The following is a 27,075-nucleotide window of genomic DNA, read 5'->3' as shown; positions in this document are numbered from 1 at the left end:
GGGGCATCCGATGCTTGGGCAGATCCTCCTGCCCTCTCTCTCCGGGCACATGGGGGGAAATCCTATTTCCCCCACCTCCCTTGCAGTGGCAGAAACACGCAACTGGAGGAGGAGTCAAGATGGCTCTTAGGAGGACGCAGAATTCCCGTCTCCTCACAACTAGGGCACCTACCAGGCACCAGTGGGGGACCACAGACACCTAAGGGGACGGGAAGAGCCCTCAGTGACCAGGTAGGATGTAGGGCCTCGGGGGAGTGAGGGGGGAGGAGAAGTGAGGCGGGACGGGGCTGGCGCCCCTGAAGGGCGGCTGGGGGAGGGGAAGGAATCCCACGCCCGACGGGGGGGACTGGGGAACCCCTGGGAGGGTAGAGGATCAAAAGGGAGCGTGGCCAGGTTTCCCGTGCCCACCCTTAGGAACCTGCTGAGATTCCGGGCCTGACCCTCTGCCCACCGAGGCCCCCTCCACCACGTGGGTCCTGAGGGAGTGGGACGGAGGGAAGGAGAAGCAAAAGTAAAGGCTGGAAACCCGGACCGGCACCCCTGAGGGGCGGCTGGGGGAGGGGAGGAGTTCCTACACCCAGCGGGACCCACCCATGGTTAGGGGTCCAGCGGCGACAGGGGAGACAGTGGAGGAGGGCTGCGAAGGAACGGAAGGGAACGGGGCCAGTGCTTTCCCTGTTCACTTAGGCACTGGGGAGCCTGTTGGGCTCCCGGGCCTAATCCTCTGCCCTCAGAGCCTCCCTCCTGCCGCACCCCTACACCCCCACCCAGAGCCCCACCTCTACACTCTGAGACCCCCTCCAATGCGCTGGGCCTAAACCCCAACCACACACCCTCGCCCAGGGCCCTACCTCCAAACTCCGGCACCCCACACTCCAGAGGCTCTCCTTTCAACGTGCTGCGTCTCCGCTTCCGCACAGGCCCTAAGCGGAGGCCCGGCCCCAAGTCTCCCCGCTTAGGCCCCACCCCCAGGGCCTTTTCCAGCTCCGCGGGTCCTGAGCCAAGGCCCCGCCCTCCCAACGCCGCCCCCACACGCATAGGTCCATCCCCACCCTAAACTGTGTCTTTTGAGTGTTTCTATTGTGTAAATAAGTTCATTTGTACTATTTTTAATGCTACATACAAGTGATATCATATGATATTTGTTTTTCTCTGACTTACCTTACTTTGTATGATAATCTTCAGGTCCACCCATGTTGCTGCAAATGGCATTATTTCATTCTTTTTTATGGCTGAGTAATATTCCACTGTATATATGTACCACATCTTCTTTACCCATTCATCTGTCAGTGGACGTTTAGGTTGCTTCCACGTCTTGGCTATTGTACATAGTGCTGCTGTGAACATTAGGGTGCATGTATCTTTTCGAATTATAGTTTTGTCTGGATATATGGCCAGGAGTGGGATTGCAGGATCATAAAGCCATTGAGTTTTTGAAGTGATGGGTCACCTCAATATAATGTAGCCCACTGTGCCCAGTATTTCTAACCAAATTTTGCATACCTTTCGAGCTGCTATATGCTTATAAACGTGCCCGCAAATCCCAGGAACAGGCAGTATGTGAGGTCTAGAATGCTGCCCCAATATTTTCTAAACATTTTCAGGAAGATATTGGTCAAGACATCAAAAGGCCAAATGCATTTAGAAAACAAAATCGCACCTGACTCAAGATCTCCGTTACGGTCAGCTGAGCTCTGATGTTTTTCCAAGGGTGAAGACGAAGGGTCCTGCATGCTAGAAACGGACACGCTGTTCTCCATTCTTAACAACTATGGATCGTCCTCTCTTAATTCATCCTGAAGGAAGAGTTACCTAAGGGCAACCAACAACAACAGAAATCAGAGCACTGTAATTGTATTCACTCGTTTTTCAACTCTCCAAAAATAACGGTGTCCCATCAGAGCTGCTACCATTTCATTACAACAGGCAAAATGCAATGTCATGTAACAGAAAATACCAGGACTGAAGACTAAAGAGCACATATCCACACAAGGTCAACAACAAGGTCACAGCACAGCAGAAGCAGCCACTTTCTACAGGTCATCATCACCACTAAGATGGACACATTTTTCACCAATAAATAGAATCGATGTGCCAACCCCCAATCTACCTTGGCAGCGTTGGCAAGACACTCCACCACCCTGCTTCTCCCTCCTCTCTCGCTGGATGCTGTGAAGCAGGAACACGCCCCCCACCCAGCATCCCCACACACAGGTAAGGTGTCCGCGGTCTCACAGGTGATTCATTACCAAAACCAGTTAAAGAATCAATGCTTGCAAATAACGTGCTTTTTGACCAACTGGACTTTTCCTGTAATAACAGGGCTATTTCACACTTACATTCTGATAGAGTGGGTGGAAAAACAGGTAAAATTACAGCTGGTTCTCACAGAACTCTACGATCTAGTTTGTGTACATCACAGCCCATAAAATACCCAGACACAGTCATTACTAAGGGTCAGCCACTCAGGACTGGTTTGCCAAAATAAGGACCCGATTCCTGCATTTCACTCTGCAGGTGGGAGTAGGCACTGCAGGGTTTCATTCCAGGAAGGGAAATGATCAGGTTTGTTTCAGAAAAATCATTTGGGCAGCTGCACACCAGACAGATGGACAGATAAGGGGAGGCTGAATGGAAACAGACGAAAAACAGAAACGTGCCAACTGGTAGGGCATCCCATGATTAAGACAAAAACTGAGAAATTACTACATAGTAGTTTGTAGCTCTTCATCCCCTACCCCATCCCCTCTCCCCACTGGAAACCACTGGTTTGTTCTCTACATCTGTGAGTCTCCTTCTATTTTGTTGTATCACTTTGTCTATTATATGTTTTAGATTCCATATATAAGTGATAACATACAGTATTTGTCTTTCTCTGTCTGACATATTTCACTAAGCATAATACTCTCCAGGTCCACCCATGTTGTTGCAAATAGCAAAATATCATTCTTTTTCATGGCTGAGTAATATTCCATTATATATCTATTTTAAAGCTATATGTGGCTAGCAGCTGCCGTAGTGAACAGCTAGACCACTGCCTAGGCAGGCAGGAGTTTATTATATTTGAGTTTGGAATATGTCCTAAATCATCACCAATTCTTAGCTCTCTTGAAGGTTGTAGTACAGCGAGCTAGTTAAAAGAGAACATAGGAATTTTAAAACCTAAGGAACTTCGAAAGGAGACTGAGCAGTTTCTCCATAATATTCCACAAATCTTTCATCACAATCTTCCTAATGTAGTAGGCTTTCAGTGAATGTGCTGGCTTTCATCAATTTCAAAAGAGGAATAGTCTTAGCAGCTAAGTTATGTCATACTATTATTGCTTTTTTCATTCATTTACAAATTCAAGAAAATCATTCCACCTCAAAATGTAACCAGGCAGAAAGTTTTACTTCAAGGAAAAATCTATAAACCTAACTATTAGTAAATCAGTCAAGCCCTTATTAAAGGAGGAAAAAAGTTTGCTTTTTTCAAGTTTTTAAGATTCCTATTGATTCAACTCTATCCATCTGCCTCTAACTAGATACTATAAAAAGGTAATCGGTGACTATAAAATAAGATCAATTTAAATGCACCAGACCCATCATTTTAAATAGAAGTCAAAAGCAATGACATAAATACCAAAAACCCACATTATTCTGTAAGGGCAAGTGACAAGGCTCTGTGTACCCCCAGGTTGCAAAATGTATTTATTTTGGCAAATGACATGTCACCGTTTGCTTTCTTGGCAATGTTTACTTTTTGCCTTCTCATAAAAGGTATACAACTTTGTACTCTCTTTAGAAGCCTTGCAAAATAAAATTACAAAGGAACAAAGTAAAATCACTTGTAATTCTAACACCCAGGGATAATCTCTTTTATTTTTATACTATCTCCTGATAGCTTCTCTGTGGGTTGTTGTTGTTTGTTTTTTACTTCATATGGAATTTAGAATTTTAATTCATTTTCCATTTAAACATCACATAGAAAGCATTTTCCCCACATCATTAAAATTCTTTGAAAACACGACTTGAAATGATTGTATGACTTTTATTATAATATGAACAGGTTATTTATTTACCATTCCCCTACTGCTGGCCATTAAGTTGTTTTTTTATTTTTCACCATTATGAACACTGTACTATGCATTTTCACATACCTCACATCCTTCCCACATTTTAACTTTGTTGGTATTTTTTATGGATTTTTAAGAGCTCTACGTATCTTATCCCCCAAAACTCTTGCAGATATTTTCCCCAATTCTCCCTTTAGTGGGTCCTTCTGATATACGTACGGAACGTGAGCTGTTTTTTTTTAACTTAGTTCAATCCATAATTGACGTTATTTCTTCTAAAAACTGTATTCCTAAAATGTCCTCCCCCATTGTAAGATACCAGAAGTTGAACTTCCCTAGGGTTTCAAGTTTTACATTTACCTTTTTAACATATGTCCCCATATGTTTATGCTCAAGTGCTTTGTGCGGTGCAGTTCTGAGCTGACCACCTCCCGTAGTTAATAATCCATTCCTACCCCATTGGGTTTTTAATACCCTGTCTTTACCATCCATGAAACTCTTACACGTACAAGACTGTGTTTCTATGCACCAAACTTTCCTTTAATTTTGAGAAAAGTCAGCAAAATAGGAACTATGACTACTGTTTATACATTCCCCCATCCTTAGTTCAGCAATCACTGAACTTGGGGCCATTTGAGGTAGGTTTATAAAGGGGTGACAAAGGTTTTGCATGGCCTGGGAACCCAGACTCACGGCTTGATCATCACACGGCATTCTGTGCACAGAATGTACCAGAACCTGCACACAGGTAGAAATGACTGTGCACCAGAGGCTGTTAAACGTCTCCCACCCCAAATTTCCATTTCCTCTTTTGTCTGCAGGGAGGACTAACTAGTTAACCAAAATAAACACTGCCGGGCCATCCTCGAAGTTGCATGTGGTCGCACCACTCTGTTCTGGCCAGTGGGAAGTTTGCGGAGTGAATGAGTTCAACCAGAAGGTCACACCCTTTGGTGGAGGGGTGGGCCTTTACCAGTCACCCCCAGAGCCACCTGAGATCACGCAGAGGAAGGCCCCACTGATGGCAGAGCTTGGTTCTTCCATCAGCTGCAGACGATTACTTCAAGAGAAATAAGCTTCTATCTTGTTTACACGGCTCTATCTGACGGTCCCTGATACACAGCCAATCCCAAATCTCAGCAAATACACCCGAGAAAGATCATGCTCCTTTGTAATAAGCTTGTAATTAGGATGCTTGGATTGTACTCTAGAACTCAGAGTGTTCTCCAAGTTTTTCATCAATAATGCCAAAGGCTGCCTCTGGTTTATTCCGCACCCCCCCCCAAAAAAAGTCACAGTTCACATTAAATCCTGACCAAGGTGCTTAAACCTCGAGGAGAACGAGGTCTGTAGGAAATGAAAAAGGATCCCCACGCAGTGGGGACTCACCCCCATGAGTCTAACTTCTAAAGAAGTCGGGGGTCAGCATTGTCTTTAATGTCATCGACTATTTCAGTGGTTCTCAAAATTTAAGGAACAGCAGAATCCCCCAGAGGGCGTATCAAAACTCAGACTGTTGGGCCCCCTGCCCAGAGCTTCTGCTTCAGTAGATCTGGGATAATGCCTAGTCATCTGGTATCTCTAATCACGTGATGCTGATTGCTGCTGGTCCAAGGACCACACTCTAAGAACCACTGCTTTATTAAAGGAAGATTTTTGCCTGGGTTGTTTAAAGAGAGAAAAATAGTTCCTCATCAAAATATATCTATCATAAGTACAGGAGAGAACATAATATTTCTGCAAAGTCATTTAAACGTGGGGAGAGGAAGATTGGGTTTTGTAGAAATGGTTTTGCATTAAATAATGTGCATGAGTTTTGCATTATAAATCATTTTCCTTATAGAATACCTGTTCTTCGAATTCCATTGTTTTGCATAGTCAAGATTTGCTTTACCATCTGCCTGAAGTCAGGTGAGCTTGCTGTCCGTAAAAGTTCGATAAGAGTTACAGTACCAAGAACTTACTGTGTTGATTGTTCGTGGCAGAGCCATTCTCTTCATGCAGCCAAGGATCTGGGCAAATTCTTTTTTCCCAGCCTCAGTTTTCTCAAAAGTCGAGAGAAGATTAGATCACATCGTCTCTAGGAACTCTCTGTGTTAGGTCCCTCATTCCTAGCAGATATTTTCCCCAGCTTTACTGAGATATAATAGACTAGCAGATGATTTTTTATATCAGTTATGTCTGCATATAATTTCAAAAGCCAAACATTCTACAAGGCTTGTACATGATGCACCCCTCCTAAAAAAAAAAAAAAGAAACAGCAGTCTCTTGCCCTCTCCTCCTTGAGTCAGTCACTTCCAACTCTTTCAGCGGATTGTTCTGGCATTCATCTCATCTCTGAATAACAGCTTACTTATTAATTGTTCAGTTTTTGTCTTTATCAGGTGATACTCTACCACTCACATCACCTCTCTCTCTCTTTTCATATATGTATGTGTGTGTGTGTGTATACATATATAAATATACATCCTCCTAATAGGTATGGTCCCATTACTATGGCTCTATAAATACATTACAGCAGATCCATGTGGTGTACTATGATTACTTTTTCTTTCTCACACAAGTTTTCCCTGGAGTTAATGATGGCCTTGTTTTTTCCATGATCTTAGCTTTCTACATACTTTTCACCCTTTCAAGGTCAATTTTTCCATTAACTGTCTAAATCTCTCGATAAACTGAGATATATAGGTATTTTCTTAATTTCATCTTGAAGTAATTTCTACCAAGGCTTTCTGTTCTGCTCTAATCTAGACTAACTGCCTTCTATGCCTGCTAGCAGGTGTTATCCTGAGATCTTGCTTCACTTCTTTTATGAGATTCTCCTCTTATTCTGTGTCCCAGGTCTTCCTCACTTGGTTTTCTCCCACCTTTTGATGGAGCACATTCTTCAAAAGGTTCCTAAGAAAGGATTTAGTAGAAGCATGTGCAGCCTTGCATAAAAATGTCTTTAACCTGTTCTCATGTTTTAACCCATAGTTTAGGTGGGTGAAACATATTCTTTACCATATGATCCATCCCACTCCTCAAGCATATATCTGGAAAAGACAAAACTCTAATTTGGAAAAGATACATGTACCCCAATGTTCATGGCAGCACTATTTACAATAGCCAAGACACGGAAGCAGCCTCAATGTCCATCGACAGATGAATGGATAATGGAGATGTGGTACATATATACAATGGAATACTACTCAGCCACAAAAAGAAAATGAAATTATGCCATTTGCAGCAATATGAATGGACCCAGTGGCTATCATACTATATGAAGTCAGAAAGAGAAAGGAAAATATCGTATACGATATATATATCACTTCATATATATCACTTATGGATTCCAAAATGTGGAATTTAAAAAAAATGATGCAAATGAACTTATTTACAAAACAGAAACAGACTCACAGACATAGAAAAAAAACTTACGGTTATCAAAGGGGAAGCAGGGTGAGAGATAAATTAGGAGTTTGGGATTAACAGATACACACCACTATATACAAAATAGATAAACCACAAGGACCTACTGTATAGCACAGGGAAGTATATTCAATATCCTGTGATAATCTATAATGGAAAAGAATCTTAAAATATATATAAATATATATGAATCGCTTTGCTGTACACCTGAAACTAACACAACACTGTAATCACCTAGATGTCAATTAAAAATCCTAAACTGGAAAAACATCCTCTCTTAGAATTTTGAGGGTTCCCCACATTGTCTTCCAGCTTCCACTGTTGAGAAATCTGGTCCCATCCTAATTACCAGATCCTCTGATGTTCTGAAATTTCACAATGAGGTACCAAATGGTAATCTACTTGTGGCTTGCAGGGCTCTGAATGACTTCCTTCAAGATTGGAAACTGTTCTTCAGTTCCAGGATATTTCCTGGAATTACTGCCAATTTCCTCCCCTCCGTTTTCTCTGTTCTTTCATTCTAATATTCATTCCAATGTTGAATCTCGTTAATCTCCCTCATTTTCCCTTTTATGCCCCTTTACTCTTTAATCTACCATCTAGGGCATTTCCTTGAATTCCTCTTCTAGCTCTTCTATGGAGTTTTACAATCTAATTTCAAGAGGCTCTTTTTAACTCTTTGAATATTCCCTTTTTCCATCCTACCTTGTTCCATAGATGTAAAATCTTCTATTATATCCCTGAGGCCATTCATGGTTTTTTTTTTTTTTTTGTAAGATGTTTCATCTCTCCTTTGTAAGAGCAGGTATTTTTCTCCCTTGGTTAGTTTTGGTCTCTACTGTTTTACATTAGCTGCTTTCCTCAGAAGTCTGGTAATACTTTGTGGTTTCTCATGTTTATGAGTGGGGAATGAAAAGGCTGACTGGCATCTCAGTGCACAGGGGTGAAGACTGTACACCTTGGGAACCACTGCACAGAGACCCAGCTGTGTCCTTCCCAAAGGAAACCCCAATGTGTCTTTAAGTCTTTGCTCTTAGGTTGGTCAAATTACACAGAAGAGGATTCTCCCATGTGCTAACACGAGGGCTGGGGTGGGGGTGGGGGTCTCCCGCCTACTGACACTGGTTTAGAAGAGAACATCCCAGAAACACAGTCATTTTCTTCCCTGCAGTGTAGGCTCTAAGAAACAAGATCTCCCTCCTAAATCCACAGCAATAAAAAGCTGTGCAGCCCCAATTTCAGATCTCCAGATGTGTGTCAATAAATTTTCTCCTTTCCCTAAGCTAGTGCCAGTACCCCATTTTTCTCCTTGATTTCTTTATTAGACGTGATAAATGTTGAACTATCATTGTGCAACTAGACTTTGAAATCAAAATTCTCAAAGTTCAGGTGAAAAAGTGAAACTTTACATTGGATTAATGAAGATACCTTAGCATTAGAAATCATTCTTCTCTCCATTCATCAAAAGGCAAGGTCCAGGGGCTTCCCTGGTGGCGCAGTGGTTGAGAGTCCACCTGCCGATGCAGGGGACACGGGTTCGTGCCCCGGTCTGGGAAGATCCCACATGCCGCGGAGCGGCTGGGCCCATGAGCCATGGCCGCTGAGCCTGCGCGTCCGGAGCCTGTGCTCCGCAACGGGAGAGGCCACGACAGTGTGAGGCCCGCGTACCGAAAAAAAATTTAAAAATTAAAACATTAAAAAAAAAAGGTCCAAAGGCGTACTACTCAGAAGGACTCACTCCAGGGAGCATTATTGTAATAGCAATAAAAGAAATGTTGCATTTCTTTTCAAGTTACCCAATTATCCAGTCCTTTCAAAGGGACCTGCCTTAAACTAGTTCAAGGACCGGGCAATTTTCCTACCGATGAACATGCTTACAATTTCAAGCTTGCTACTCAGAAACGGGAAAAAATGTTTGCAGTTGTTTTGTTTTTTATGTGACTCTGAAGAGAGACTCTTCCCCAAACTGAAAAGTAAAAGTGAAGGCCTAAACTAAAAGCTTATGGAATTCCAGACATACTCTAGCTGCCCTTGGAAATCTAGCATGTCTAAATCACAGAGAAAACTGCCTCATTTCACACTCCAGGAATTTCAAACTGAGCACAGGACACCTAATCTGAGCTAAGATCTTTCCAAACATTTCCATCAAAATGGAAAATCTCAGAGGATTCTGAAGGATGCACAACCCAAGTTGTGACCCAAACCTGATCTCTGAAAATCACTGCTTCCATTTCCCTAAGAAGCAACATGCAAATAACAGCCTGGGATCACAAGAGTATCTGCAAGTACGATACTTGTAAATGGCTTTGAAGATGCAAAGAGGGGTTAAGCGCCCAGGCACTTATCAAGGAAGGCTTCCTTCTATTGACATGCACCGTGTCACGCAGATCACTCTGTTAATAACGCATGATGAAGCCCAGCTCTCCCCACTCTCACCAGCCAATACAGCCTCTCTCAGAAGAGACGGGCCTTCCTGATTCCATCATCGAGGGAGACGAACTGATTCTCTGGGGCAGAAGATGCATGGAATTTTGCCATCCACCATATGCTCAGAGCTTGATTTACCTTGATTAGGGCCACAATCTCCTGGCCGTTCTGCAATTGGTTTTCACTCTAAATAGATTGAAATCTGACACAAACTGCTGCCCCAGCATAAGAAATGCTAATTTTTCACATCCCGATTCATACCTCCGTCCTAGGAAATAAGATATGTAGGGGATAGGAGGAGGTTAAGGAATAAATACCAGGGTTGGCGGTGGCCTACGATTCCCACAATAGCAAATTGTGTCTTCTGATTCATGGTTTGTCACCTCTTAACCTCCCAACCAAACGGCAAGTGTAGCGCTCCAGACTGAGCAAAATCGGTCGTTCAAAAGCGGGCATGCGAAAAATGAGAAAATGAGCCTTCCAAGTTACTCGCTCAAGAGAAGAGAACACCTAATCAAACTGCAGACTAGCTGTGCCCCATCCTGGAAGTTCATTTATTTATTTATTAACTGTTTACCTATGAATTATTTATGTATGATTCACTACTTATTTACTGTCAAGACGGCGGAGGCCTTGAAAGACCCAATTAAATCTACAGTACAATCAGTCTTTGCATCAAGGTAGTGATACAGGGTTTCTTACACCAGAAATTTACTTCCAAGCCACAGAGGTAAACACCAACCTTAGGTTAGCTTATGACTGACATGAAATACTTGACACAGAAGAGCCTGGTTGTAGGACCTTATCAAAGAAGCATGATGTTTCAGAATTAATGCAGACATTTAGTGCTAACATCTTGGACAAACTCCAAACATAGGATTTCCCCGTCACCTACAAATATTAAGAGGAATGAATTAGAGCATCGATTCAAGGCTGTAACAAAGCTAAGTAACCTCGTATTCTACAGGAGAATTGCATCTCACATTACACACGTGTGCATATGAGTCATTTTAGGGAAGCTAGCCCATGTGTTGTATGTACAGTCATGAGAACTCAAGAAGTAAAGAAATCTTACAAAGGACCCTTCTGTAAGCTAGACATGCATAGATAACATCTAATCATCAGTATCTAATTTTCTGAGGGGATTTTTATGAATCAGATGACTTCGAGCAAGACGGATGCAGAGCAGTGATGCTTGGGGGATACCACGCAGTCATCCTGCCATCAACTAAGACACCGACGATGAAAAGTACCAATCAGGACTCTGCAAGCCCACCTCTGAAGGATGCAGCCAGAGAGTCACCGCGGACTGCAGGGTTCTGCAACGGAGCTGAGGATTCCTAAAAGAACTGAAGAGCATTTCAGGTGCTGACTTTAAGCCATAGATACATATGCATAAAACTGGGCACCAATCACATGGTATCAGTGATATCATTTAAATGCAGAAAGGAAATGTACTAGAGTAATAAGATAGTAAATAATAAGATAGTAATAAGTGGAGCCCATCCAACTGCAAATCATTATGCAAAGTTAAGAAAAACACCCTAATTTACTTTGGTTATAAAGAACTTGGGAAATGTAACAAACCCTACCAAAGACTGCAGAAGATCTGGTTTTACCCCACAATGTAACCATCACTTAGCAGAATGTACTCTTGGCCTTTTTAACTGCAACAACAAGCAACACTGTTCTCATCTGCAAAACACAGGGACTGTTCTAGAAGCCTCCTAAAGTCGCCCCTCCCACTCAAACATTTCAGGAAATCTGGGTTTTCCCAGACCTTCCTGGTTAAAAGTGTATGTAGTAGGAGAGAACAATATAGCATCCGCTCCAACGGAATAAAGACTCAAAAAAGGAAATAGTCACCATGGTCTAAACTGGATCCCAAAAGCTTTCGCAAAAGAGGGGGGTCGGGTCCCCAATGCCCAGCTGGCTCCTCAAAGTGTACAATCTGCTACACTGCCCAAAGCCGCTCCAGTTCACAGTGCAGGGGTGAAAAGGGGAAGAGGGCAGTCTGCATTTTGCAGCTGGCTGGGAAGAATAAAGCATATTTAAGTTAAAGTTTTAAAGACAATAAATGACAAGGACCAAAACTCAAGGCTCCAAACATTCTGTTACCCCACTTAGAGCCACTCTCTGGCCTCCAAGCAGAACATCAAAAAACACAGAAAACCAGGGCTGGTAGGTTTGATTCCAGAGTTGGCTGTTCTTAGTAACAGTGCTGTGGACTGCTGGAGACCAAGGCAGAGGGGAGCAGAGAAAAACGAGTTGCTCCATAACCATCAGCCTTTATTAAAATGGTGGCACCCTGGGGCTTCCCTGGTGGTGCAGTGGTTGAGAGTCCGCCTGTCGATGCAGGGGACGCGGGTTCGTGCCCCGGTCCGGGAAGATCCCACATGCCGCGGAGCGGCTGGGCCCGTGAGCCATGGCCGCTGAGCTTGCGCATCCGGAGCCTGTGCTCCACAACGGGAGAGGCCACAACAGTGAGAGGCCCTCGTACAGAAAAAAAAAAAAAAAAAAAAAAAAAAAATGATGGCACCCGGGGGGTGGGATGAACTGGGAGATTGGAGTTGACATATATACCCGAATATGTATAAAATAGGTAACTAATAAGAACCTGCTATATAGCACATGGAACTCCACTTTGCTGCCAGTAAAAACTAACACAACATTGTAAAACAACTATACCCCAATAAAAAGTAAATAAATAAATGATGGCATCCAGCTGTTCACATCTCCTTCCCTGAAATCAGGGGAGCACATCTGGCAGGGGTTCAATCCATTAGGCGTGTGGCCCTGAAGGATCTTGGAAATTGTCAGCTTCAGTATGAAGCATCACCAGCTATGTTCTGCATAACTTTCTTTTCTGTTTCGTTAGCACACTGAGATTAATGCTTCTTGGAAGACTCTGGGCCTGGCTGACAGACCCCTCCCGGAACTCTACTCAGCTAGAAGAGCCCTCTCCCTGACACCTGCCACTGGATAAATATCTGAAAAATCAGCCCCCAAAAACACAAAAAACAAAAATCAAAAAACCTGGGAGGTAAGTCTCTCCAACACACATCTTTTTATCTTCTGGGGCTTTAAAAAGCCTCTTCTTAATTAGGCCACGTGGAAAATTAAGGCTGAGAACTGAGAATAAGATGGACAAAGACAAAATATGCAGGATGAGGCCTGCAGCATTCAAAAAGGACCAAAATCAGGCTGACGGGTCAGTGGAAATCTTAGCAAATCGATCTGGGCAAAATGAGCAAAACAGGGTCCAACCATTAGCCTGCAACAAACAGCTAGAGGTTGGGGTAGTGATTCTACATCTGTGGTTTGTATGTTTACAAATAAAAGATGATGCATTATGAAAGAATAACTATGGGGCTTCCCTGGTGGTGCAGTGGTTGAGAGTCCGCCTGCCGATGCAGGGGACACGGGTTCGTGCCCCGGTCCGCGAGGATCCCACATGCCACGGAGCGGCTGGGCCCGTGAGCCATGGCCGTTGAGCCTGCGCGTCCGGAGCCTGTGCTCCGAGACGGGAGAGGCCACAGCAATGAGAGGCCAGTGTACCGCAAAAAAAAAAAAAGAATAACTATGATTAGAAGCAGATGAACTTTAACCTATTGAGTTAATATCAACCATGATGTTAATTAAGAAAACAAGTGGGATGCCTGGAACAGTAAACTTCTGCACTCTGGATTTCTTAACATCATCTTCAAGACCTCTGTCCTCCGGTTCACAAAAACACAGGTTAACTCTCTCCAGATAAACCCTCACCTCCCCCCAACCCCCCCACATACCTTCATTCTAAGGCTGCCCTTGTCCACTTCTCTGCCCTTAGAAAGGCAGTGTCTTCCCTACAGAAATGTATGCAAACACCAGAGGAATCCAACCGAAATTTTGGCACTGTGCTTTTCCCTCCATCCCCCTAGATTTTTCTACCACTCCACTCTTTTTTGTTGTTGTCATTGGCCGAAAGACACGCAGGATCTTATAGTTCCCAGACCAGGGATCGAACCCGCGGCCCCTGCAGTGGAAGCACAGAGCCTTACCCACTGGACCAAGGTCACATGAAAAGCTCTGAACCAGAACTGGGGTTTCTAAATTCCCAAGACTGGTTCACTCTAACCATCCGGCCATAGTGTATTCATACCATCTTTAGTGCACTTTCTAAAATAATGCCAAAGCCACTTTCTATGAAAATCCAGCAACTTTGAGTTGGCAGAACTTGACTTTTAAGGAAGTGAAATCAACTTCCACTCACACAGGGTAAGTGGAGCTGGCTTTGAGCTGTCAGCTTCAAGCGTGAGGTCAACTCACCCCTGGAGGAGCCTGCAAGGAGCTGATGACCCAGGAGCAAAGAGAAGCAGAGTTGACCTAGACGTCCCAGGGAGAACAGCTTTGGGGTTTTATCTTCAGTTTCATACCACAGAAGAAAATAATCCAATAAAACATCAAGAACTTCAGTAGAATCTAGGAGACTGTGCTCACGAGTGGCCAATGCTACTTAGAAGGGAAAATTAGTACTTCCTTCCCCAGCTTTCCATGCTGTCTGATTTCCACTCTCCACTACTTCCGCGACTTGAGAATTTTTAAACTTATTCTCACCCTCATTAGTGGGTAGTGTCTTTCAGAGAGGAGGGGGGGAAGAAAACAGACTTATATTAAAGCCAATTTTTTTTTTTGGCCGCGCCACGTGGCTTGTGGGATCTTAGTTCCCTGACCAGAAATTGAACCCAGGCCACGGCAGCGAAAGCACCGAGTCCTAACCACTGGACCACCAGGGAATTCCCAATTATTTTTTAAATCAAGATGAAATTTCAGAAATTTAACACTTTCCAAAGCTTTAATGATCAAATCACGTGACTGTGAACAACATTCTTTCCCACCCCAGGAACACCACGTAATTTCACTTCAAACTTTAAAAACAGTGACTTAAGCTCTGTTCTCCCATGACCGTCTGAACTGAATGCAAAAGGAAAATGCTCTAGTCTTACTCTGTTTCAATAAAATATTTTAAGAAAAACAAACCTATTTGTGTGGCCCTGTATAACCTCCCCAAAGATTCAATAAATTACCGATAAAGATACCAGCACTCACCTATAATGATTAAATAAGCTAATGCACTTAAATTGCTAGGCTGTGTCTCACACAGAGCAGATAATCAATATACACAGTTTCAAGACATTTTAAGACTAGGATTCAAATCCTCACTCTCTCTCTTGCTCAAACTTGCTAGCAAGTGACTCAGGCTCCCTTTCCATCTCCCCATGTGCAAAATGGAGGTGACAACACTCATAAAATAGAGGATATACAAATACAAACAATTTGAAGAGTGACTGGCAAATAGTAGATGCTTAAATAAGTAGTTACTATTTTTTAAATATTATTCGGAGTAAACAGATAATTCCCAATCAGAGTAATCCCACAACCCTTTCAAATCCAAATGTGTGGTTTTTCAGTGAGCATCTGTTTGAATTATCTTTTGCATGAGACTTTGTAGGAACTTGCACTTGGAATTTCAGATGCTCGCATTGTACCTGAAAGTGACTGAGTTCATAAATTCAGTTTTGAATGAAACAGAAAAAAAAACAACAACTTGCCAAATTTAGGAGAAAGGATGCTTAAATAACTTTATAAGGTATCTTTTCTCAGCCAATACAACTGCAGGGGGAAAAATATCACAGGATACAAATCTGTTCCACCTTCCCCCGTCCCACCAGCTCCAAACCCCTCCTTTGTGGTCACAACTGCTGATGCTCTTTGCCATTCTTTGCCACTTCAGAATTCACCAAATGCAAGGCATCTTCCAAAATGTGTCACTTTTGTTTTTAAGAAAGTCAAAAAGAATGAAACCAAAAGCACAATGGATTCTTTCTTTAAATCAGTGTCAAAGACATCTATCTTATCACAAGAATAGAAACCTACATGACAAGAGAGCAAAACCTTTAGAGTAGTGAGTATCATCTTACCGGTAACATGAAGGACCCTAACTATCAATGTATAGCGAAGAATTAGCACGTTTTAAAATTCTCTACCGGCTAACCACATGAGGAGTATGATGGTGGCATCTTTTAATCAGAACACTGCTGTACTGGTCATGCAAAACCAATCCTTTGGGCTTCCCTGGTGGCGCAGTGGTTGAGAGTCCACCTGCCGATGCAGGAGACACGGGTTCGTGCCCCGGTCCAGGAAGATCCCACATGCCGCGGAGCGGCTGGGCCCGTGAGCCATGGCCGCTGAGCCTGCGCGTCCGGAGCCTGTGCTCCGCAGCGGGAGAAGCCACAACAGTGACAGGCCCGCATACCACAAAAAAAAAAAAAAAAGAAAAAAAAAAACCCTTTAAGAATTTTATTTGATAACTTTATATAAATCATATAACATTCCCTCTTAGACCACAAGCTCTAAATTGAGTATCTTCCCTTATTTACAATACACTGTCCTGTCTATAAACATCTTGTCTATTTACGCGGACATCCAAACAGCCAACAATTGGTTTAACCAACAAAACCAAGTTTCCTAAGAATGTCCCAGGACATTCTCAGTCTTACAAAGAGAGGAAGTACTTGCCCAGTGGCCCAGCCTGAAGGGCAGAAATGGAAAATGGAGGGTCAGATCTGATTCCTTCACTGGCTGGGTTACCTAGAGGCTGCAGCCATCCACCCACACTATGAATATAATCGAATAAGGTCCAAGCACTCACCCTGTCTGGGCAGGCGGTGTAGAGAGGGCTATTTGGAATGGCCCCTTCTAGTCTAGGAATTATTAGAGCAAACTCAAATCAGGTTTTTCTTTATGGCCTGTATTCTTTATGACCTGGCCCAGGCCCTGCCATTATTGGGATTATATGTGAAGGCTAGAGTGGTGTGCCTCAATTTTCTCTACACCTCTCCTTTTCCAGAGCACAAGTGAAATCATGACCCCCTGTGGAACTTGTATCCCTTAACAATAACCACGTTACTTCTGCACAGTGACCTGCGTTCAAAGACATCCTCTGAAATGATGGCCAGTAATGTTTGCACCCTACCTTCCGGACAAGGGTCTGAAAGATGAATCACTTGAGCAGATCTGCATAGATGTGTTGAACCACAGATCTTTTTTTTTTCCCAGATAGAACCATGGGGATCTCTGAGTGAGATTCCAGTCCAAAGCACCTAGTTTGCAGATGCGGAAGTTGAGGCTCAGAAAGATGACCTCCAGTAACTGGTCCAAGGTCATACAGCCGGACGGAAGCATCGCTGAAACTAGAAGCCAGGCTTCCTCCTGATTCTGTCCTCTCCTCCTCTGTCAGGAATCTTCCTTACAAAACAGAGCTGTCAGGTCACGGGTCACCACTACAAATGCACAGATGGTTTGTCATGACAAGTATCATTTCCCTAACCAGTTTTTCTTACTTGTAGAATGGTAACAGTAAGTTGCTACTAGGGCAGTGTCGATGTAAGAACAGTCAGAAAAAAAAAAAACTCTGAATGTGTCTTGAACTATGGATCCTAGTTTCTTTGTGGGACAAGAACCTTTTACAAGTTCTTCTTTATGGCCTCTACACTGTTACGGGAACTCCAAAAGTTCCAAAAATAGTGAAATACTAAGAAAGAAATGGTATCTAATACTAGAACTGGAGGTAATTCAAATTCCACAGTAGACTATTTTTGTTCAAATTACTTTAAAAAAAAAAGAACTCTTTTACTTTGAAATCTTCTGCGTTTTCACTACATGTGCTTCTCTGATCCCAAAAGCACCCTCTATCAATTCAAGGGAAGTCTCATTCACTTACTGCTCAGAGCAGTGTTTCCATCACCCGGCATTTTGGCTCAGATTTGGCAAGTCCTTTGGGGACAATGGCACAGAGAGAAAGGTGGAAAATGCCACCTCAACTAGAGTGGGCAAAATGGGATCTTATGACCCATCAGCACTCCCAGGACAGCAAAGGAAAGTCTTATTATAAAGAGAAAAGGGAAATCACCATGGTTTTCCCCTTTCTTCAGGACCCTCTTCTGCTTCCGGCTTCTTCTTCTTTTTTTTTTTTTTTTTTTAAGTCAAGAATCATAAAGCTAGTTATCATAAAGCTGGTTTTGGGAAACCAGCAAGGTTTCCCAAAAGATTAGTCCACAATTTCTGCAAGAAAACATGAAGAGGAAAAGCCCTCTCTGATCAATTATTCCCATGATTAGTGAAATTCATGTCCCAGCAGATGGCTTGTTTGAGGTTCAAGATGGGGGTAACCTAATGGGAAATGGGAAATACTCCTTTGTCACCCCTGCAGGTCTCAGCTGTGACTTCTAGAACAACACACATCAAGACAGATTGGCTGATGGAACTCTTCTCTGGGGTAAGGGCTGCTGAATCGCCCTGCCACTGGGCAGTGGTTTCCACTGGCCCTAGAATGGGTTCTGCGCCCAGCTTGGGTAGGGGACTGGAGGGTTTCTGGTGCGCATGGGTGTGTGGTCCCCCGCCCACCCCGGCCACCTTCCAGGCAGCGGCAGGGTCCCAGCAATGAACTAAGATAAAAATCTGAGACTACTTATTTATGGAAAGGAGGAAGCAGAGTGTGTGAAAATTTAATGCTTCGAACGGAGAAAGTAGCAGATCTCCTATCTCAAAGGACAGCCTAGCCAGCAATTCAGTCTGACCACCAAGGCCTCTCCCCTCCCCCCCCCCACCTACCCGCTCCACCTCGCTCCCCACCCCCAAAGACTTCCCAGGAAACGGGGCCGAATTTGAGCCTGTTTTCGCTTCTTCTCCGACCTGGTGAAACCTGGGTCCATTTGCTTGGTACAGACACGCCAATCGGTCCCCCGGGTCCCTCCGCTACGGTGCAAGGGTGGAAGGGTGAGGGAAGGTAGAGGGCGGCGGCGATGGATCTGGATTCAGGCAGGGTCTGCCCGCGTCGGAGGCAGTTTCCCACCAGTGGGCTCGGATCCGCCGCGGCTGCGCCGCTGGAACCGACAAAACGCGGCGCGGGGACCAAGCTCTCCGGAGTCGGGGCGGAGCGCGGGGCCTGGAGCCCCAGACCCTCAAAGGTGCCGGCGCTCGGTGTCCAGGGAGGCACCGCGGGGGACGCCCGGGTGGGTGAGCAGTCTCACTTCTGCACAGAAAGGGACGAGTAGCCCTGAGGCCAGCCCCTGGCGCCCTGCCCTTCCCGGAATCCCACCCAACTCTATAAACCCAAAGATCCCGAAAATTCCGAAAGCGAAACTGCAAGCAGGTCTACAGAAGTTTGGAAACGGCCTCCCAGGCTTCCCGGCGTCGTGTCCGGACTCCCCACACCACCAATGTGGTCAAGGACGAGCGGCCCTGAGAGTGGCCATCGCTCCGCAAGGCCACCCTCCGCGTCCCCGGGGCACCTCCCTGCGTTTTTTACGCGTGAAAGTCCCCAGCCCCGGTTTCGGGGCGGGGGTCGGCCGTGCTCCTGCCTCGTCTCGGTTCCTCCCTCCTCCCGCTCCTACCCAAGAGAAGGAAAACTTGGGCCCTGCGAGAATCCTGTGGAATGTTCTTCGCAGTCGGTTGTATGTTCGCTTCCACCGCACAGCTCGGTGCAAAATCGCAGGTTTCGGGGCGTTGGAGTGAATTGTGCGCTTGTCAGCCGCGACGTCAGGAGGACGAGGGGAGGGGTTCCCGGCTGAAACTGCAGTTTACAAGCACAGAGCCATCTTAGGCTGGTTTCCACTTGGGCGAAGCCCACGGGAGAGCTGTCCCCGAGGGGACGCGCGGGACCGGAGCGCCGGGGACGCGCCGCGCGCTCGGCCCGGGGGCTGGGGGTGCGAAGCGCGTCTGGGCCTGAGGGTCGCGGATTGCTCAGCCCCGCCGCCCAGGTCGGAGGGAAAATCTGCCGCGGGGTCTCGCATCTTGGTGATGCTTCCCCCCAGGCCCCACCCACGGGCCGCCGCGAGGGACTGCCCTGTCCAACAGCGCGGCGTCCGTCTAAGTGGGAAGACAAGCTGACCCCATCGGTCCTCCCTCCAGGCCTCTGAAAATGCCCAGGGACCACGTTTCTGCGGTAACGACAGACCTGGCCAGCGCTTTTTAACCCTATGATTTAAAATCATCTGGGCGCACTAGGAAGACGCGCCATCAGGCCACGGGCACAGAGAAGGTCCCCCGGACCCGCCCTCGCCTGGCCTGGCCCTGGGGACGGCGCGCGGCCGCCGTGTGGCCCCAGTCCCCCAGGTCCACCCCGCTGGCACCGCTGCGCGACCTCCGCTCCGCGGCTGCATCCTGGCCACTAGCGACCCCTGTCGGGGACCCCAGTTCCCAACTAAGGGCGCTCGGTTTGCTTGCTTTCCCTCGGGCTCCACTCACAAGCTCCGACTTTGCCCTCAAACTCCGCTCCCTGACCCTCTCCCGACCCGGAGGCCGGCCTTTCCCCGGCACCTCGCCGCCCTCTCAAAGCCCAAGGCGACACCCCCGCTCGCTCGCCGAGAAGGCCCCTAGCGGATCCAGCCCTCTCGGAGCCCGATCGGAGCAAGGGACACTTTCTTCCGCTAACGCTCTCCCCATCCCCCACCGCCCCTAGAGCGCAACTCCAAAAGCAACTCCTCCCCTCCCCCCTGCACACTCTGCAGCGGAGGTCCGCGCGCCCCCGCCCTTCCGCCGCTGCACTTTCACTCCCCCACCCCACCCACCGAGCCCCGGACGCCGCCCCCCCCACCTCCCACCGCGGCGCGAACTGCACCGGGTGCCCCCCGCTAACTGCAGCGCGCCCCCTGCACACAGAACCCCACGGGCGTCTGCAGTCCGACTTCACCCGAAACCCTGGACAGTGAGTCCTTTTAATAAGCACCTCCCCGCTCCACCTACCGGGCTTTACGCACACCGGATCCAGCATACAGAGAAAGAGAACTGGTCTCCTAGAAAGCCGAAATAAATCATTCCCTCTGCCCTCATGTATTTTGCACCACGTGTCAGCAGTTTGTCATGTCAAATCATGGTAGGGTCTGGTTCCAAGACGCACACACAAATTCAGGGCGGATCTCTTTGGCACCCTCCCAGCCAACTGCACACACAGGTATGCACACTGATCCAAAGGCACACAGAGCAGTTGTGCTCGGATGCCCCGGTCCGGGCCAGCGGGACCCCTCTCCCCTTTAGCAGTGGACTGGACACACGCAGACTCTAACCACGGAAAAAACTAGGGCAGCTCATTCCCTCTCTTTTTTCCCATTTAATTCGCTAAAGCAGCCACTGGAGTAGTCAAAGAGAGTTGAAACGAAGAGATGGCACCTCCGGTTGGGTTTTTTCCCACCTCAAAACCTTTATTTTCAGTTTTTAAAAGCCACCTTAGCCCGCCATATTGAAACTGGCACAGCTTCTAAATACTCCTTCCCCGCCGTTGCTTCCAAGAAAACACGAGTACGGATCGGGCTCTGGACTTGCGTCTGGCCACCGCAAATCAACCACTTCCCTCACCTAAGGCTCCCCCTTTCTCCGGTTAATCCCCTCCCGCCGCCTCGGGTCAAAAATCAGTAAATATATCTAGCAGTTCCTACAGTTGTTTTTTTGGCGGATTTTACCAACACACACACACACACACACACACACACACACACACACACACACAGAGAGACACACATTAAAAAAATAAACTCCCAAGCCAGATCAGATTAGTAATTGAAAGGTCATATGAGTGTAGACAACAGGAAAGCCCCAAGTGACAGGATATTACTTTAACGTAGAAGAAAAAATAATAATAATAATAAAGAAAAGGAAAAAAAGAACAAAAAGATCATCCATGCGGGAGCACGCTCCGAAACTACTACTGACAATTTCATTTCAGCTGTACAGGCAAATGTTTCCAAAGGGGGGATTCCGAATGTGTCCACGATTTTTAACCAACCCTTGATGGTTGGTCTCCAGTCCTCACCCCACCATCTTCTCCCCCCACTCCCCCCGCCACCCCAAACACACACACACCAAAAAAAAAAAAAAAAAAAAAAAGGAAGAAGAAGAAAGAGACCCCAACGAGAGAGCGCGGGGTAGCAAGGGCGGCTGCGTCGCTAAAATGAGCGCACAAATGAGGAAGGTGGGCGGCGGGAGGGGACAGCTTGTACCCGGGAAGGAGGACACTTTGCAACTACGGACGGACCCCCGCAAGGCCGGGCTTTGCAAAGCCGAGGGACCGGGGGAAGGGGACAGGGGGAGCAAAAATGACAACCCGGAGCGCAGAGCGGACTTTGGGGCTCTGCTCCAGTGCTGTCGCTTTCTCCTCCTGTCCTTCCCTTTCGCTCCTCTCCCTCAGCACCCCCTCCTCCAGCCCCCGACCCCCGGGCTGGCTACAGCTTCTCTTTTTTTCGGAGCTGGAAAAAAGAAGCTGACCGGCGCGCTCAACCTGCGGGCCGGAGGTCTGCTCGCTAGGCTGGCTGGGCGCGGGGACAGCGACCGCGCGGCGTCCTACCTGATGAAGTTCGTCCTCTCCGCGGCGTGGACCAAGACCCCGGGCGCCGCCGTGGTGGTGGGGGGACACCGGCCTCACCCGCTAGCTCTGCTTTGCTCGCTCCCCGCCCGCCGCCTCCCTAGCGCGCCCGCTCCACTCCGCCGACTCCCACTACAGCCTCATTCCAATATGGCATCCTCTCTGTGCGCATGCCCGGCACTCTTTTTTAAGATTATTATTTTGTGTGTGTGCAGCGAACTCCTTCAACGACCTTTTCCAAGCGCTTGCAGAACGTCTTAAGCCAATTAGCCTGCGGGACGTTCCGCACTCCTTCCATTGCCCCCGCTGTGACGCCCCCCCTGTGACGCCCCCGCGTCTGGGCACATTCCCCCCCCCCCACACACACACACAGAGGCACATTTCACGCTCCCGCTGCCCCCTCCCCGCCCCGCTCCCCTCCCTTTTTTTCTTTAGCTCCCATCCATACAAGATCTGCAGAAAGTTCCCATCACAGGCGTTTCCGCACACCCATCTGCAGGGAAATCTGGGCAAACTCCGCATCTCACTGGAACACTTTCTGTTTCGTCGGTTTGCAATCCCTCCGTGGACCAAATGCACAAATTTGCGCTTAATCCGCCGAAGGCTGGTTCCGAGCGGAGAGAAATTCAATTCTCTCCGCGACCCGCGACCCGCCCACTGCGCCCCACCCGGCACTTAAATTGCGCCTTTTCTATGGAGATTGAAACATTTCCTGGCCCCTTAGGGATGACGGGAGGGGGTCAGGGAAAGGTTTTCCAGGGAAACGAGCCCAGAGGGGTCGGAAATTTTAGTTGGGGTTGCTCGGGCCAGCTTGCCGCTGTGATCGGCAGGACACAGGTAACGAGGGTCGCCACGGCGTGTCCTGGGGAAATGTCCGGGCCGGGGAGACCGCAGAGGGCACCTGGCCTGGGCTGGCTCTTGTAGGGCGGGAAAGGAATCCTGTCCGAGAAAAACGTGGCCCTCTGCGATGGTGGGAGTGAAACAGGGACAGCGCAGACGGGCGCAGGGCAGGGTTTCCCGGCGGCGTGTGCGGGTCCGCGGGCACTTTGCCCGGGGCGTGGGGGGAGGACAAAGTGGAGCTCCCCGGCCCGAGCAACGGCTGGGCAGAGACTGAACGTAATGTCCCCAATGCGGAAATGCTGGCGACGCCCTAGTGGGCAAGAACGGAGAACTTCCGAAGGTGGGCTTTGCTGTACTAAGGAGCGAGGAGATGCTGCTGGGGGCTAGAATTTATTTCTGTGGGAAACGGAGAACTGACACGTTTTGTCAGGGTTTTTGCTCTATTGCCACAAGGGGTAAAATCCCCCAGAGTCTCCTAATTGTGTCCATCTCCTTCTTAAGAACGTCTCACGCCGCGCCCTCCCCTGGCTCGGGCCGGGGGGCCAGAGGACCCTGCGCTCCCAGGCTCCTTCGAGTTCGCAGCTCCGCCCTCCCTCCCCCGCCCTTCCACGTCCTTCCACCCCCGCGAGTCCTCGCGGACCGGAGACCTCAGGCACTAGAGGTCCTCGGAGGATAGGTGGACGCTCTGCAGGGCGGGGGACAGGGCGCGGGGAGGACCGAGAGGAGGTCAGAGTCTGAGCGCGCGCGGGACGGGCAGGGTCCTGCCCTGGCGAGTCCTCTCCCCGACAGCGGGGCCCGGCTGGTCTAGAAGAACCGTGCGAGGGACGTGCCGGGAAACTGCTCCAGCCAAGCCACGCGGTCGCGAGGGCCCCTCCACCGAAACGGTGGGCGGAGCTCGGAGATCCTCGGGGGCTTCGGCGGCAGTGAGACGCCGTGCACTTGCAGTCTGGGCAAATTGTATTTCCCTACATGTTGGAGGGCGCTCTGCGAGGTATAAAACGCCTTCGTCCTGTCACACGTTCATTCGAGGTACCACTTGAGACTCAGGAAGGACAAGCGACTCATAGTTCAAACTCCAGCCGGAGTCCGCATCCCCTCCAGCTTCCTGGTCCCCTCCTCTTGGGGACATCCGACCTCTTTCACCTGAAGGTCACTGAAGGCGAAGAATCCTCAAACCGACCGCACCCCGTTCCTGCACATTAACCCTGTCGCCTGCACCCCCAAACCGCCTCCCTCTGTACTCTGAGACGGCTCCCAAATGAGTCCATGTGTGCACCGCGGCTACTAGGGATCCAGAATGGGGACTCCAGGCAGGCTTCTGGACTCTACCCCCGGGTCTCGTCTTCTCGATGCTTCAACACACAGTCTTGCCTGTAGGCAGGGAGGGGGGCGGTGGACGGTGCCATCCCAAGGGGACTTACAGCGCGGGAGACCCACCCCGCGCGCCCTTCCCTTCGACAGGGTCACCAGCTTCGGCACCGCTGAAGCGCAGCCGCAGCAGAGGGGCCTGAGAGCGGATCCCCTCCTCCAGCCAGCCCGGCTCCCCGCCGCGCTGCGTCCACCGCGGTGGCCGTGGCTCTCCCTCGTGTGCCCCAAACCTCGCCGCGGGGCTCGGGCCCGGGAGAGGGCAGAGGATCGCTCCTCTCCCCCGCGCCAGGACTTCCGGGCGGCTCCAGTTTACAGAGAGGATGCACTTTCCCTCTCCAAGAGCTGCGGCGACGTGAGCTGCAGCAGCCATTGCGCCGGCTCTAGGTTTGTTTACCAGTTTTGAGTCATTATTATAAACGGAACGTTATTTCATCAAAATAAGAAACAATTGCAAAAGGACACCGAATCCCTAACTCGATGGCCTGTCCATACATTATCTTACGATTCCTCCAAAGTACTGGGGTCTCTTTATGTTTTTGGTACTCAGACCCCTGTATAACTTTGCCCGTGAGTCTGGAGAACAGTGTGGAGGAGTTAGATTTTTTATATTTATCGCGATTAAGAAATAAAATCATGAAGCCACAATACACGATGGTCATCACATTGTTACCTCCAAGAATCTCAACGTTGTCTAGGGTGAAATTTCTCAAAGTTCGGCAACCTTCTACTTTCATATTGCTTTTCCCACGTGACTTCTTGAACGTTCCTTGGCTCTTTATTTTGCATCCTGCCTCCATTCTCCTCTATCCAAGGACATCAATGAGGCAGAAGAAATTGGTTCGAAGACTCCCCGAGGTAATTAACGCGGCCCTTCATCCCATTCCAATACCTTCCCACTTTCATTTTTATTTCAGAAGCAGATACTTCAGGGATGTGAGTCTCCAGATGTAGAATCCACCCTAAATCAATTAAAGAAAAGGGGTGGGGAGAGAGAAAACAGCAGAGTTAGCCAAAGATAAAGCCTCGGTAAAAACTGGGACTGTTTCAAAGTAAAGAAGGTATAATACATTCCAAATCAGAGAAGTTCAACCACATAAATCTCATGATAAACGCCACGAGATTTCTCTATAAATTGTTAACATTTTCTAAAAAATCTTGGCAAAAATAAGGCTTTGATCACACTAACTGAGTGTAACTTACTTCATGCCTAAACAATGGTTACGCCATGAATTATATCACTTTTAAAATACACCTACACATCTAATTTATGCCTTCCAAGGGACTTTGGAATTCTTTCCTACGAATGGGGCTAAAGTATATAAAATATTAAAATTATATTTGCTAACTGGAAAATATTTAGCAATAAAAATAACAGTTGAAAAGTTTCCCACTCATTATTCTGTGTGTTTCAAAAAGTATTGCAGAAGAGTCGAAAACTATATGCATATTATTTATCTTATTTATGCTAAAAAACATATGATTACTTAAATCTTGTCACAATAATCTTCACACCAAGAAGAATGTTGGTCAACTTGCTCATAATTACTCCATGTTTAAGTTATCGTATGAGGAAGTGCCCTAAAGAAAATGAACCATTTTGCTTCCTTAACATAGAGAATCTCTGAGATATTAGACAAATTAGCTTAACATGAAAGCAGAAGGATGGAAAAGTGTCACCCAAAAGCCCCTGAAAATAAACAAATATTTGAAGAATGTATGCAATCTTCTTTTTGCTGGAGGCTTGGGATCTTAACACATTGTCTCTTAGGCCAGGTGAGATTGTGTTTTTCCATCACCCCTCCTGAAGTCCCTAAGAGTGAAATCTGAAGACACTCCCTTATTTTTTCACCCTTTTCCCCTAAACCCATTCAAGCACTTAGCTCCTGGGTTGGGAGTCAAATGACCTCATCCCCACTTCATCACTCATTTCCTGTGTGACCTATGTAAATTAAATGATGTCTCTGAGCCATTCTTTTCTCACGGGTAAAGGAGATTGGACTAGATGTTCTGTAAAGTCCTTTCAAACTCTAAAGAGTGCTTATCAATCTACCCCGGCCCAAAGCCACAGATTGCTTTCTGTAATATCCTAACACCATCTCTACCAATTAAAAATAGCCAAGGTGTAAACCCTGGGATCACAAAGAGGGAAAAAAAGGAACAGATCTGTAGGGGAAACACCTTCTTTGCCCTCCTGATCAGCAGTAAAGGTATTGCTCGAGTCATATTTTTGCCTCATGTAGATTACTGTTGTGTTTTTGTATTTACTGTATGGGTTTTTGTTTGCCCATTTAAGTGTCTGGGCCGAGGTACCCGAGAGTCACTGAGAAAAGCCTGGGTGATGGAGCTCACTGTTTAAATGGGTAAATGAGCGTAGTGGTGAGTAAGGGCTCCACAAAGATATCACCTGGAGCACTTTCTCATCCATTTCTAAAAGTTCCAGAAACCCACCGTTGCTTCCTGTACAGTATGAAGAAATTTCAGGCTTCCTTGACAAGAGAAAAAGATAACAGCGCACACACACGGTGTGTGAATTGTGATGTCTGAACTCTCCTAGGACATTTATTTAAAGAGCAGAGA

The 27,075-nt window shown here is 47.2% G+C and overlaps 1 protein-coding gene across 2 annotated transcripts in view; it reads right to left on the bottom strand.

The window, feature by feature from the left end:
* SFMBT2 (Scm like with four mbt domains 2) overlaps window positions 1–22,432 on the bottom strand; it is a 208,305-nt gene extending 185,873 nt beyond the window's left edge. For both annotated transcript variants that reach the window (XM_082618047.1, XM_082618048.1), the window contains exons 1-2: window positions 22,273–22,432; window positions 1,661–1,812 (exon numbers count right to left, since the gene is read on the bottom strand). In XM_082618047.1, the coding sequence (XP_082474173.1) occupies window positions 1,661–1,760 (100 nt within the window). In that variant the 5' untranslated portion in view covers window positions 1,761–1,812; window positions 22,273–22,432. The remainder of the gene's footprint in view (window positions 1–1,660; window positions 1,813–22,272) is intronic.
* Window positions 22,433–27,075: the final 4,643 nt, after the last annotated feature.

The sequence above is a fragment of the Mesoplodon mirus genome, assembly GCF_964341445.2.
Source record: "Mesoplodon mirus genome assembly, chromosome: 4".
Classification (NCBI taxonomy): Eukaryota; Metazoa; Chordata; class Mammalia; order Artiodactyla; family Ziphiidae; genus Mesoplodon; species Mesoplodon mirus.
This window is presented reverse-complemented; position numbering and strand designations above follow the sequence as displayed.